This window comes from Microcaecilia unicolor, chromosome 1 (genome assembly GCF_901765095.1).
Source record: "Microcaecilia unicolor chromosome 1, aMicUni1.1, whole genome shotgun sequence".
Classification (NCBI taxonomy): domain Eukaryota; kingdom Metazoa; phylum Chordata; class Amphibia; order Gymnophiona; family Siphonopidae; genus Microcaecilia; species Microcaecilia unicolor.
Genome location: NC_044031.1, coordinates 735,748,390 through 735,763,497, shown reverse-complemented (window position 1 = coordinate 735,763,497; position 15,108 = coordinate 735,748,390). Strand labels below are relative to the sequence as shown.

General features: G+C 47.9%; 1 protein-coding gene across 2 annotated transcripts in view; it reads right to left on the bottom strand.

Annotated features, from left to right (window-relative positions):
- LOC115459872 (aminopeptidase Ey-like) overlaps positions 1 to 15,108 on the bottom strand; it is a 327,255-nt gene that overhangs the window by 242,237 nt on the left and 69,910 nt on the right. Inside the window, exons 13-15 of one of the 2 annotated variants that reach the window (XM_030189684.1) lie at positions 11,857 to 11,912; positions 10,741 to 10,888; positions 210 to 301 (exon numbers count right to left, since the gene is read on the bottom strand). The exons of the other annotated variant lie outside the window; for it this stretch is intronic. Of the exons in view, the coding sequence (XP_030045544.1) occupies positions 210 to 301; positions 10,741 to 10,888; positions 11,857 to 11,912 (296 nt within the window). The remainder of the gene's footprint in view (positions 1 to 209; positions 302 to 10,740; positions 10,889 to 11,856; positions 11,913 to 15,108) is intronic. 2 annotated transcript variants of the gene reach the window in all.

Sequence of the window (15,108 nt, the reverse complement as noted above, 5' to 3'; positions counted from 1 at the left end):
GGACTATAGCTGGAGGACTCCCACTCAAAGGGAACAGTGGTTAGCAAGTGCTTAGGAAAAGGACACCTTAGAGTTTTATGTTTGTACACCGCCTTTATATTTATATTTTTTAAAAACAGCTTAGCAAACTGTAACAACAAAACTAACCAATCAGATTATTACATGGCACTGAGAAGTGAAACAAAAAGCATTTTATCCTGGAAACTTACTGCTCCATCAATCCATCGTGGCGATTTTCCCAGTTATTTGTCAGTTTTTTAAAATACAGAAACAAGGGGCAAACTTGTTGTTTAATGTACCTCTGTGCAAAAGAGAAAAACAGAAAAAAAAAGGTTTCCAATGAAATTTTTAGCACCATATATAGAATCCAGGGGTTAGTCAGTAATATTGCCTGCGCGAGTTATAGAATACAGTCAGCTGCATGTAACAGTATAGTACTAAGCTGACAACTGATGGTAACTAGCAATAATTGGCACTGCCTAGTTTTAATTGGCATCAATTAGCAGTTAAGCATTCAACTGACCGTAGTCGGTATTGTATAACATGTGCAGACAAAATCTACGGCGTACAACTGCACGGGAGTGTGGACTGTGGAGGGGCATGGGCAGCTCAGGGGCGGGCCCAGAACTTGTGCATGCATGTTCTAGAACAGTGTTTCCAAGTTCGGTCCTGGAGTACCTCTAGCCAGTCAGGTTTTCAGGATCACAATGAATATGCATGAAAGACATCTGCATACAAGTTCATGCATATTCATTGCGGATATACTGAAAAACTGACCGGCAAGGGGTACTCCAGGACTGAAGCTTTTGACACGGTTCCCCACAGAAGGCTTTTAAATAAACTGGATGGGCTGCAGATAGGACCCAAAGTGGTGAACTGGATTAGGAATTGGTTGACGGACAGACGCCAGAGGGTGGTGGTGAATGGAGTTCGCTCGGAGGAGGGAAAGGTGAGTAGTGGAGTGCCTCAAGGATCGGTGCTGGGGCCGATTCTGTTCAATATATTTGTGAGTGACCTTGCCGAAGGGTTAGAAGGTAAAGTTTGCCTATTTGCGGATGATACTAAGATTTGTAACAGAGTGGACACCCCGGAGGGAGTGGAAAACATGAAAAAGGATCTGAAGAAGCTAGAAGAATGGTCTAAGGTTTGGCAATTAAAATTCAATGTGAAGAAATGCAAAGTGATGCACTTAGGGAGTAGAAATCCACGGGAGACGTATGTGTTAGGCGGGGAGAGTCTGATAGGTACGGATGGGGAGAGGGATCTTGGCGTGATAGTATCTGAGGATTTGAAGGCAACGAAACAGTGTGACAAGCCAGTGGCCGTAGCTAGAAGATTGTTAGGCTGTATAGAGAGAGGTGTGACCAGCAGAAGAAAGGAAGTGTTGATGCCCCTGTATAAGTCGTTGGTGAGGCCCCATCTGGAGTATTGTGTTCAGTTTTGGCAAGTATGTGATGTTTCTTTTGACTGGATTCATCCGGTTACCCCATAGCATTTGAAAAAACACACTGTAAAGTGCCGTGTAACAACGCTCTGGTAACAGACAGATGTAACTTAAAAATAAAAACATTGGCACTACATGGGATTTGATCAAACGAACCCGATCTGCCATCGACATCCTCCAGCCCTTCCACCTCTCTACCTTTGCCCTTGCCTCTTCAATCTTCTGATTCCAATTAATCAATCCATAGTCCCCTGCCTCAAACTGTATCCCCAGAACCCTTATCCTCTCTGTAGCCTGTGGGAACCCACCCTCCAATTCAAACCTTGCCCCTGCCGGTCCCACCCATAAGCTTTTACATTTCTGATAATTCACCCGCGATCCTGACGCCTGCGAATACCTTGAAATCATCCCTTGCAATTTCCTGCCTTCTGTCTTATCTGCTACCCAGACCGTAATATCGTCCGCATAGGCCACCACCCGTAGTTGCTTCCCCTTGCTCACCTCCACCCCTTGCAATCCCTCTTCACCACTCAACTCCAAACGCCGCACAAATGGGTCAATGGCGAAGGTATACAGCAGAGAGCTCAAGGGACACCCTTGTCGCACTCCTGCCGTAATCCCAAAATCCTTCCCCTTCCAGCCATTCACCAATGGAAAACACCGCACATTGGTATACAATAACCGAAGCTGTTCTACCCATCCCCTTGGAAACCCATAATGAATTAACACCTCCCATAAAAAATCCCACTGTACCCTATCGAAGGCTTTGTCCTGGTCCAGGGCTACCAGTAACCGCCCTTTCTGATCCTCCCGACTGCGCTCCAGACCCTCCCGTACCATGCCACTGCCTCCAACACCCCCCTGCCCGGAACCCCACAACCTTGTGAGATCGCCAGCACCCCCCCAGATACCTGTCTCATCCGTGCTAAGAGCATATGCGCAAAGACCTTCCGGTCGCTATTTAACAATGCTATAGGCCACCAATTAGCCATAAGCCGAGAATCTTTGCCTTTACTAAGGAGAACCAGTGCTGACTCTGAAAAAGACTTTGGCAAGGAACCCGTCCTCCGTGCCACCTCCCAGACCTCCAACAAAATCGGTGCCAGCTGGTGTTTGAATGCCTGATAAAACTCCGCTGGGAGCCCATCAGGTCCCGGCGAGGTCCTGCTCCGCAAGGCCCCGATGGCCTCCTCCACTTCCTTCAACGTCCAGGGCTGTTCCAGAACCTGGAGATGAGGCCCCCAGTTTCCCACCCCCGGGGTCCCTTCTACATACTTCTTCATGACTTCCTTGTCCAAATTCTGATCAGAAAAAAACTGCTCAAAATGATCCCCCACCACCCCCAGGATCCCTTCCCTTGAATCTCTGATGACCCCCCTTTCATCCCTTAACCCCTCTATTATCCTATGTTCCCTTCTCTCCTTGCAGCATACGAAAGGATCTGGGCTCAACAGTTTCCCAAAATCCCTTTCGTACACCAAAGAGGCGTACCTGTTATATTGCACCTTCTCCATTTCTGACTGCACCACCTCTATATCCTCCCTCCTCCCCCCTCTAGAAATTAAATTATCTCTCCTCTTCTTTAATGCCATCCCTAGCCGGGTTACCTCCCGTCCCTCCCGTCTCGCCTGACGTATGAAAAAGACCTTCGTGCGCCGTTTCACTTCCTCCCACCAATCCCCTGGAGATGAAAAAATACCCTGTAAAGACGATTGATCTATCAGAAACTCCAAAAATTCCCTCTGTACCGGCCCCTCCCTTAGCCATTTTAAATTTAGTCTCCACATACCCCTTCCTGACCTGTGAATTCCCGCACCTCCTAACTTAATTAACACCAACTTGTGATCTGAAAAATCCACCTCCACCAGTCTAGGCCCCTGCCCACATGCCCCTCCCCGAACCAAAAACCTATCTATCCTACTTCTACAACTACCCCTGGAAAACGTAAAACCCTCCCTTCCTGCAAAATGTTCCAAAAACACGTCCACCAACCCTGCTCCCTTCATGATCCCTGCCAACCTCACCCCATCATAACGCACCTGTGCTGACCTACCCCCACTATCTTCTTTCCTCAGGATCGTATTAAAATCCCCTCCCCACACCAACTGACGGGACGTATACAGATATGGCCTGATTTTCCCGAACAACAGTGACCTCCCCCTCTTACTCTGGGGCCCATAGATATTAATAATTCTTAAAGCCACCCCGTGCAATAACACATCCACCACCAAACACCTCCCTACCCCTAACTCCACCACCCGTTGAATTACCACCTTATGTGTCTTGAACAAAATACCTACCCCCCCATACCTTTCCCCTGCCAGCCCCCAAACTGAAGGACCCCATCTCCATGCCTGTTTCGCCCGCCTGACAGCATCCAATGTTTGCAATCTCGTCTCCTGAATCAAGAAACAATCTGCCTGTATAGCAGAGAGGCCATCGAAGGCCACACATCTCGCCCTCTGGGAGGAGACACTAGCCACATTAAGCGTGGCAAAGAATAACAGCACTCCCGCCATCACCTCTATCTAGAGAAACGCCTCCCCTGCACAAACTTCTCCTTCTTCCCTTCCTTCTGCTCTAACCCGCCACCTAAATCCTGTACCTTACCATCCCCCACATCTTCCTCCTCCGCCCAGTCCCTCACTCCAAATTCAAAAATCCTCTCTTTCCTTCCCCCCTCCCCCCTTATTTTCTTCCTCCCCTTCTTCTTCTTCTCCTCACCTACAACCCCTCCTCCCCCTAAGGCACAACCATCTCCCCGCTCCCCCTCCTCCCCACCCTCCTCCCCCTCTCTTTCGTCCTCCGACCCTTCCCCCCCTTATCTACTGCTTGAAAAACACTATTTCTTCCAGATTTCCTCTTCCCCCCTTCTCCCCTTCCTATACCCCCTTCCCCCCTCCCCCCTCCCTCCTCCACACTCCTCCACACTCTCAACTTCCATATCCCCCCCCTCTTCCAAGCAACCCTCCTCCATCCTAACCTTGCCCCCCTTCTTCCTACCCCTCACCTTTCCCCCTCCCTCCCTCACTCCCTTCCTTCTACTTCCAAACCCCCAAATTTATTCCCAACCTCTATCCCTTGCTCTAACCCCCTCCCAGCAGCTACCCGCATCCCCATCCCCCTTCCCTTTTGTTTCTTTGAGACCCGTAACCATCCTTCGTCCTCACCCTCCTGCCTCTGAGCTCCCCCCGTTTCTCCCCCCCCTGACTTGTCAACTCTTCCTCCACACCATCCGTACCCTGGACCCCTGTCCCCTGTCCCTCCTCTCCCCTCCCCCCTCCTGCATTTGACTATCCCTTCCCGTGCCATCCTCTCCCCCATTATGAGAAGCCTGCGGACAATCTCTAAATGCGTGCCCCAGACCCCCACAAAGATTGCATCTAACGGAGGTACAATCCTCCGTGGAATGCTCCTTGGCCCCACATTTTGCACACTGCATTACTGGGCAGGACATGCTAAAGTGCCGAAAGGACCCACACTTAAAACACTGCCTCGGCTGTCCTTTATAGAAGCACAAAATTCTGTCCCTCCCTATGAACGCCGCTGAGGGAATGTGCTGTATCACCTGGTCCACTTGATTTAATTTAACCAAAGCCCCCCATCCACCCGCCCATACCCTACTGGGGTCCGGGAGTTTAGTCAACGGAGTTCTCAACTCTGCATACCTCTGTAACCAGAAAGCCAGGTCTGCCCCTGAAATGGACTCGTTCCGCACCAACAGAGTCACCTGCACCAGGTCAGGTCTGCTGATCGGGACCACTTTATAATTTTTCCACTCCCTCTCCCCCTTACCCCTTCATACCTCTCCCAGAAGACCTCCATTCCTCTCTGTGTCAAGAAACTGACATCGTACCCTAGCCCCAAAACCAACCTCAATACTGTGTCCCTGGAAGGCATCCCCCCCTCCCCCACCCATCTAACTTGTACCACATTCCGCCTCCTGGGTACTTGCCCACGACCTCTCCCCTCTTCCCCAAAACCTGCCCCCGCCCTACCACCCCATGGAAACCCTCCCCCCTCTCTTCTCCCCCCACTACCTACTACAGCAGCAAAGGACTTAGCCCCCTGCTCCCACCGCCCTCTCCCACCTTTCCCTGAACTCAGTGCATCCTGCCCATCTCGTACCGTCCCCCCCTCCGATTGCCCCCCTGCTATCCCTTCACTTGCCTCACCCTCCCCCCCCCTGCCGTGCCGTGCCCCCTCCCCCTTGATCCCCACCTCCCTTTTCCCCAACAGACAAATGTATCAATTCAGAAAATACCCCTTCACCCCCCTCCCCCCTCTTATCAATACACATATTTATCACATCAGATATGCCCCCCTCCTTCAAACATTCTCTATCCATAGCAACCCTCCCCCCCAAGTCCAAACTCAATCCCCCTACAGAGCTGTCCTTATCCTGCAGCAAAACCCCACAGGCCTGGGCTGAAGATCTGGTGTTTAGTTCTGTCTGCAGAGCATCTTCTGACCCCTGCTGGCTGTCTGTATGCTGTCCTCTCCACACAGGCAGGTCTTGCAGGAGACTGGTAGTTGGTTTCACCTCAGGCTTTCCCCCTTCTCCCTCCTGATTGGATGGGAACTCCTGTCCATCCAACCCTCTGGGGCGTAGCTCCTCAGAACCTGGCTGCACAGCAAGCTGAACTCCTGCAATCAGAGAGTCAACTGGCTGCACCTGAGCCAGCCTTCCAGAGTACTGCAGTCCTCCTGCCATCTCTGCACAAGCTGTATCCACTCCTTTAACATGTAAACTGCTTTCCTCCTCACTGGATGTTGCTACTAACACCTGCTTGGAAAGCAGACTGCCTCCCAAGTCTCCTTTCTCAGTTTCTACAATGTGCAACAGTTTAGGAATCTGTCTTGTTTCAGATTCTTGTCCCTTAGGTGGTATCACAGGTTCTGAAAAGACACCAGAACCAAGTCCAACCACCTCCTGTCTGGAGTCTTTTTCCACAGTGAGTACATCTGGCTGGCTTGCCAAAGCCTTCATAAAAGTTAAAGTAGCTTGATTATCAGACCCTGACAAGTCCTCTGTTACAGGCTGACGTTTAAACATACAAGCAGAGCCAGACTCTGCCTTTTCTCCTGCTTTCATAGACACTGTAGCCTCTTTCTGGCACACTTCTCTCTCAGGACACAAATGTTCAGAAGCAGAGGCCATTCTTTCCTGATTCAAATAAAGCTCCCTCAAGGGATTATCACTGCCCTTTTTTAAGGAGCCCAACAGCTTCTCTTTCTGCTGGAGCTGTTTTATCAGTCGGACTTCCTCCTTCTTGTAAGCCTTCCTGTGTTCAGCTGGGGCTAACTTGCTCAAAGCCTTAGCCATTTTTTGCTTCTTCCCCAGCTCTGCACACTCCTTTTCCAGGGCCTTGATTTTCCTGACCCTCTCTACCACGCCTTTAGCCGTGTCTTCTGGATCACAGCTTTCTAACTGGACCTCCTCCTCTTCCTCCTCCTCTGACCAGCCATCCTCGCTCTCTACCTGATCAGGAACAGGCAGAGGCTCCTGGCTCACCTCCATTCCCTCCTCTCCAACCATCCCCTTAGAGAGTTTTTCAGGGATCTTTACCAACTTCCTCCCCTCTCCACATTCTTCACGCTCACCTTCCATGAGCAGCTGAGTCGTGGAGGGGGTAACGATCCGGCTTCCACCCCTGGACTTCTGCACTCTGCGGTCCACAGGACTCCTTTCCCTCCTCTCTGGGGCTGATCCAAAAAGAGAGCTACTCCTCCGGGCCTTCTGGTCCCTGGCCCCAGTAGGCCCCATGGCCTGGGACCTTCCTGAGGACTTCTCCCCAGGGACCCTCCTCATTGCTGGGGAAGGAGCTAGGCCCCGCTCCCCTCCCTCCTGGTACTGGCAGAGCCTCCGGCAGCACTTCCTCCTCTGTCAAGGACTAGCCAACAACTGAGCTGGAATGCCCTCCCGCGGGAGGTGGTGGAGATGAAAACGGTAACGGAATTCAAACATGCATGGGATAAACATAAAGGAATCCTGTTCAGAAGAAATGGATCCTCAGGAGCTAAGCCGAGATTGGATAACAGAGCCGGTAGTGGGAGGCGGGGCTGCTGGTTGGAAGGCGGGGATAGTGCCGGGCACACTTATACAGTCTGTGCCAGAGCCAATGGTGGGAGGTGGGGATAGTGCTGGGCAGACTTGTACGGTCTGTGCCCGGAAAAAGACAAGTACAAATCAAGGTAAGGTATACACAAAAAAGTGGCACATTTCTTGGGCAGACTGGATGGACCGTGCAGGTCTTTTTCTGCCATCATCTACTATGTTACTATCCTGCTTATTTTCGAAAGAGAAAAACGCCTATATTGCGACCCAAATCAGGAGATAGACGTTTTTCTCGCAAAGGCGCCCAAATCGGTATAATCGAAAGCCAATTTTGGGTGTTTCAAACTGCACTCCATCGCAGAAACAAATAAAGTTGACGGGGGCATGTCGGGGGCATGTTGGAGGCAGGACTGGGGCGTGGTTATCAGCCGAGGAGAGATGGGCATCTTTAGCTGATCGGAAAAAAAGGCGTTTTGACCGGGATTTTGGGTCACATTTTTTGGACCCTTTTTTTAACGAACAAGTCCCAAAATAGTGCCCCAACTGACCAGATGACCACTGGAGGGAATGGGGGATGACCTTCCCATAGTCCCTCAGTGGTGACCAAGCCCCTCCCACACTAAAAAAATAAAAACCAAAACCTTTTTTGCCAGCCTGTATGCCAGCCTCAAATTGATACCCAGCTCCCTGACTGCACTATGCAAGACCCTGGATCAGTTTTTAATGGGTGCAGTGCATTTCAGGCAGGCAGACCCAGGCCCATTCCCCCCTACCTGTTACACTTGTGGTGGAAAATAGGAGCCCTCTAACCCCCCCCAAAAAAACCCACTGTACCCACATGTAGGTGCCCCCCTTCACCAGTAAGTGCTATGGTAATGGTGTAGAGTTGTGGGGAGTGGGTTTTGGGGGGATTTGGGGGGCTCAGCACCCAAGGGAAGGGAGCTATGCACCTGGGAGGTAATTTAATATTTGTTTCTATTTTTAAAAAATGCCCCCTAGGGTGCCCAGTTGGTGTCCTGGCATATCAGGGGGGCCAGTGTACTATGAATCCTGGCCCCTCCCACGACCAAATGACTCAGATTAGGACGTTTTTGAGCTGGGCATTTTTAGTTTCCATTATCGCTAAAAAAAAAGAAACGCCCAACTCAAAAACGTCCATTTTTTCAAAAATAAGGTTTGGTCTGCTCCTTCACGGACCCGTTCTCGGAGATAAACGCCCATGGAGATAGACGTTTGCGTTCGATTATGCCCCTCTATGTAACTTGGAAAACACTGTTCTTGAATACATGCAATTATGCGCCTAACTGCAAGAGCTGAGTGCAAACAAGTTTCCAAGTTTATTTATTATTTACTACTCTGCCCTATGGAGGCTGTCGTGGTGGTTTACAATCTAAAATAGGAGGAAAGAAAGACAGAGGAGGAAAATAATGCAACAGACGAAAGACATGGCACAAGGGATAGTGAGGGGAGAACTATAATTCTGATAGTAAAGGGTGTGGGATAAGACAATAGGGGTGTTCTGCAGTTAACTCTGCCAAGACATTCGAAATAGGGTCATTGATAGGCATCTGCAGATAAGTGAGTTTTCAGTTCAGCTATGAAATTTGATAAAGTAGATTGAAGCCTCAAAGATCGAGGGAGAGCATTCCAAAGACATGGGTCCATGGACTGAGAATCTCTGATATGTTCATGAATTACACCAGCCTTAGCACTCACACCTAGAGTTAGGCACGTCAATGAGGACTCACGGTAGTATTCTATAATGACAGCTCCATGCAGAACTTCTGTTATAGAATTGAAGCTTGGCATCCAAATGTCTAGCACCAACATTAGGCAACCTTTCTTGAATTTACCTCAAAATGCCAGAAAATGTAAGAATCTTGTGAATTGCAGAATTTTCAGTCTTATTCCCAGGGTTCCTGTAAACAGTTAACAAGGTGGTATATATAGGGGCAATTCTATAACTGAGCACCTCTGTTTAGGCACCCTGGGGATGAATGGTAGGAACCTATTCTGTAAAGCAGGGGCATAGGTGGAGCCTTGGGGGCATAGGCACCCAAAGATTTAGTCCTGGCCCCAGGTTTTGCTGGCGGGGGTCCCCAACCCCCCGCCAGCCGAAGGCCTCTTCAGCGCCAGTCTCCAGCGAGTTTACTGATCCATGCTGCTGTCTTCTTGAGTCCTGACGTCCTCACGTTCCTTTAAGTGAAACTGAGCACACAGGAGCAGGATAGTGACAGGCTGAAGGAAGAGCAGATGCAGGAAGGTAAGGGGGTGGCAGTGACCTGAATGGAGGGAGCGGTGGCTGTGGCCCGAGTGGTGGGGGGGGGGGCGGTGGTGGCAGCTGCGGCCCAAGTTGGGGGGGGTAGCAGCCACAGCGGCCCTGACCGGGGTCCAGCTCTGTCTGTCGGTGGCCCTGCTATATATAGAATTCTCCTGTAGCCTCACCTACATCCTGCCCAAGCTCCAACCTTGTGTACACCTTTCTTGCAAATGCGCGTTATGTAAGTTAATTGGGTATTTGCAGAATAGCATTTAGGCAGACATTTTGCATTTACATTAGTGGGTACATGCCATTATTCTAAACATTCTACCCAGAATAGATCAGTGGCGTAGCTACGTGGGGCCCGGGGGGGGGCCTGGGTCCCCATAGATTTGGCCCTGGGCCCCCCTGCCGATGACCCTATCGACCCCCCTCCCACCATCACTGTCGCCTGCCGTTGCTGGTGGGGGACCCCCAACCCCCACCAGCCGAGGTCCTCTTCTTCCCGAAAAGGCTTCCTTTTGTTTCTGACGCCCTGCACGTGCAGGACGTCAGAAACAGAAGGAAACCTTTTGCGGGAAGAAGAGGACCTCGGCTGGCAGGGGTTGGGGTCCCCCACCAGCAAAGGTAGGTGACGGTGGGTTGGCAGCGGGAGGGGGGTCGAGAGTGTTGGCGGCAGGGGGGGGCAAAGTTTGCGGCGGCAGGGTCGGCAATGGCAGGGGGGTCGGCGGTGCCGGGGAGGGCGTCTAAAATGTGCCCCCTCACCTCAGGCTCTGGACTCCCCTCCTGCCAAAGTCTGGCTACGCCCCTGGAACAGATGTGTAAATGTGAGCACATAGGTTAGAGAATTACCCCGATAATGTCTCTACTCAAACACAACAAGAGTATAGCAAGCTTTTTTTTTTTGGCAATGTCAAATAGGTATAACAATTTCACTCATCATTACCATAAAAATTATAAAAAGATGAGAAATCCTACCTTCATTGGTCCATAAACTTCGCTGCGGTCAAACATCAGTCGGAAGTAACTCAAACTTCCAAGGGCAGCCTGCCAGGGCATGTATTCTGTTTCATTATAGAGAAATTTGGTGGTGTCCAGAGCAGTTGTTGTATTTATATACTTAGCCCTAAAATAAATTTGATGTATTACTTCAGAGTGCTCAATACTTTAGATACCTAGGAGCAACAATAAATGCAAGTGGATCCCGTGCCAGAGAGATCAGCAGAAAAACCAAGGCTGGATGGCAAAACTAGAAAGAAGTGAGTGGCATTACCTTGGCCTAAGGTTTCCAATGAAAACATGGTGCCTTTGTCTGGAAGAGATATGCATGGACCAGACACTGCAGATCAAAGTCCCCTGTCCCTCAGTGTTCCAACTGAAGGACAGAGACTGGGGTTCCTCCTAAAGTAGGACAAAAATTGCCAAACAAACAAAAAGAAAGTCCAAATCTCCCGTAAAATCAAACACAAACCACAAAAAATGGCGGAAGAGGAACCAAAACAGACCAGAAAAACCATAAGGAGTAAGAGCACCAGAAAAGTTTAATAGGACCCTACACGGTCCGTGTTTCGGCCAACAGGCCTTCCTCAGGGGTCTGAAGTGATGATCTAGTCCGATGTCCAGTTAAGCTAGCTAACGCAAGTCAGAAAAGCCTGATTTCTTTGTTTATGATGCTTGTAGATATGAGGCTTCAAACTGTGAAATGATCTTCTCTTGATTAGTTAGAAGCATTGTTTAAAATTCTGCAGTGCTTTCCTGGAGGGAAAGGAGTCAATCCTTAAGGAGGAGCCATCATTTAGGATCAGGCTTTTCTGACTTGCGTTAGCTAGCTTAACTGGACATCGGACTAGATCATCACTTCAGACCCCTGAGGAAGGCCTGTTGGCCGAAACACGGACCGTGTAGGATCCTATTAAACTTTTCTGGTGCTCTTTCTCCTTATGGTTTTTCTGGTCTGTTTTGGTTCATCTTCCGCCATTTTTTTGTGGTTCCGCCTAAAGTTACAGGTCAAGCAGTTGAGTTCTATATAGGAAACAATATAAAAAGAACATTTTGTGTCTGTACTGGACATAAATATTAAGAGGAAACACTTACCTTGCTAAGTTGAAGGAATCATCAATTATCTGAGCTCGATTAATTACTGGAATGACCTAAAAGCCACACACAAGCACAAAATAAAATTAGTAGAAGACAGACAAAATGAAAGATTTGGGACACAAAAGAAAGAGAAATTGTATATTTTATTTAATTTGTGTTTTAGAGTGTCCCTTTACAATCCTAGGAGTCTATTTAGTTTAACTAATGGTTAGTATGGGTGATCTAAACGGTTAATATCAATATCTACAACATTTGCAAAATTTGCCCCTTCCTTTCTGAATACGCTTCCAAAACCCTTATCCACACCCTTGTCACCTCTCGCTTGCAATTTACTTCTTACTGGTCTTCCGCTCAGTCATCTCTCTCCTCTCCAGTCTGTCCAAAATTCTGCAGCATGGCTTATTTTCCGCCAAAATCGTTATACCCACACTAGCCCACTCCTCAAGTCACTTCACTGGCTCAGAGCCGGTGGTTGGGAGGAGGGGCTGGTGGTTGGGAGGCGGGGATAGTGCTGGGCAGACTTATACGGTCTGTGCCCTGAAGAGGACAGGTACAAATCAAAGTAGGGTAAACACAAAAAGCAGCAAATATGAGTTATCTTGTTGGGCAGACTGGATGGACCGTGCAGGTCTTATTCTGCCGTCATCTACTATGTTACTATGTATACAGTTCAAACTTCTCTTACTGACCTTTAAATGCATCCATTCTGCAGCCCATTACCTCTCCACTCTCATCTGTCCTTACATTCCTTCCCATGACCTCCGCTTGCTGGACAAATCTCTCTTGTCATCTTCCTTCTCCTCTACTGCTAACTCCAGACTTCGTTCCTTTTCTCTCGCGGCACCTTATGCCTGGAATAAACTTCCTGAGCCTGTACGTCTAGCCCCATCTCTACCTGTTTTGAAATCTATGCTGAAAACCCAACTTTTTTCACTGCTGCTTTTTAGCTCCTAGCCACTAGTCAATTGCCCTCCCCTTGTCCCTTCCTTCCTTCTCACCCATTAGTTCCCTCACCCGTAACTGTCTTGTCTGTTTGTATTATTTAGACTGTAAGCTCTTTTGAGAAGGGACTGTCTCTCTGTGTCAGGTGTTCAGCACTGCGTGCGTCTGGTAGCGCTATACAAATGCTAATAATAAGATGTGCATTAAACAGGCAATTCACCATCCAATTAATGAACAGGTAGATAGTACATGTTAATGGGGCAGATGGCATTACTAAGTATTAACTGTTAATGTGGCACAAGGCTTTTACCATGTGTTAATTGTTAATGAAGCAGATCGCATAGAGCAGTTAATGCAATACAGTTATTTATTAATTTATGGCATTTATATCCCGCATTAGCCTGAGTAGAACTCAGGTTCAATGTGGCTTACATAACAATTAGAAAAGCATGAACATGTTCAAAATATATTAAAAGAAAGTAAAACACATCATAAAATGTTAGACCAATAAAACTTGAGTTAGGAACAGATGTAATTAGATATGATTTAAGGTAGATAATTGAAATATGGAGGAAAAAGGTAAGGGCTAGGATTAGCTGGGATAGACAGGAGTAGTGGGAGATGGGATGAGGTAAAAATTAATGCCACAAGTTTATTTGAGAAGAGTGCTTATTCCCTTTAAGGCTAGACTGAAGAAGTGAGTTTTCAATAGACTTCAGAATAACAAATAGTCATCGGTGCATTTGATGGTTTTAGGTAAGGAGTTCCAAATTTTAGTGCCTTGATATGAAAAGTTAGCACTATGGATTGTTTTGTAGGTTACTTTCTTACAATTTGGGAAATGTAGGGTAAGACATTCTCTAGATTCCGTGATATCTCTGTGATAACCGAATGGCAAAATGTTTGGAATACCCCCAAAAGTTATGCAGAGGTCTTGCAGTTACTGCATGTAAAATTTGGCCATTAATCTATCATAACTGAAAAACCTTATAGTGCTTAAGTAAATAGGTTCTTACCAGGCAATTCTGTAACTGGCTGTTTGGGAGGACCCTATTCTACAATGAAACTTAGGTGCTGAGGTTCCTTAATAGAATACTAGCATAGCCCGAAATTGGCATGCCCAACATCGAGGCACCGGCACTTACTCCAACCATAGAGCTGATGTGTCAATGCCGAAATGCAACAGGGACACACGTAACTTGCAGTATTCTGTAAATTATAGGCTAGATTTTGCAGATGGCATCCAAATCTGGGCGCAAAAAAAAAAAAATAAAATAAACGCTAAATACTATTCTATAAATGACAATCCAAGTTGAGCGCCGTTTATAGAATAGCGCTTAGTGCCGGGATCCATGCTCAGTTTTGGGCATGAGGATTTACACCAACTGAAATCTGGTGGAAATCCTTGCATCTAAATTAGGCATGGCTCGGTCATATTACATAACGCTACATGGAAATTCTAGGAAAACCCTGGCCCGTCCATGCCCCTTCCATGGCCACACCCCCTTTCAAATCCACATATAAGAATTTAAACACGCATCTTTATAGAATACCAACTAGGAAGATGCACGTGTAAATTCAAATTGGTGCCAATTAGCCCCAATAATTGATTGTTAGCACCCAATTATTGGCAGTAATTGGCTTGTAATTCAATTAAATTGTGGGTGGAAACTGGTTACACACCCAATTTGCATGCACAATTTTGAGCGCCGTTTATAGAATTTGGGAATATGTGTATGTGGGATCCCTGCTCATACTTCACCCCTCTGTACACCCTCTTGTCAATATGTGCTATTCGGTTAAGCAGGTATGTGCAGAATAACGCTTAGGTTGTGTACTAGCATTTGTATGGGAAGGTGCACACTCTGCTGCCCCTCCTTACCTCTCCACCCTCATCTCCCCCTAAATTCCCACCCGGAACCTCCGCTCACTGGACAAATCCCTCCTTTCTGCTCCCTTCTCCACCTCCACTAACTCCAGACTCCGCCCTTTCTGCCTCGCTTCACTCTTTGCCTGGAATAGACTTCCTGAACTGATACGTCAGGCCCCATCCCTACCCATCTTCAAATCCTTGCTCAAAGTCCATCTTTTTAACTCTGCTTTTGGCACTTAACCATTAATCCTCTATTCAATACCACTACCAATCTGTCTGTATTATGCATTTGCATACCTTAATTGTCTTTAGCTGTTTAGATCTATTAGTCTGTCCCTATGAACTCTTGTATAATCAGATGTACTATGCTGTCCTAATTTGATTGTCTCTGTTGTTATGTCCTTTAGATTGTAAGCTCTTTTGAGCAGGGACTG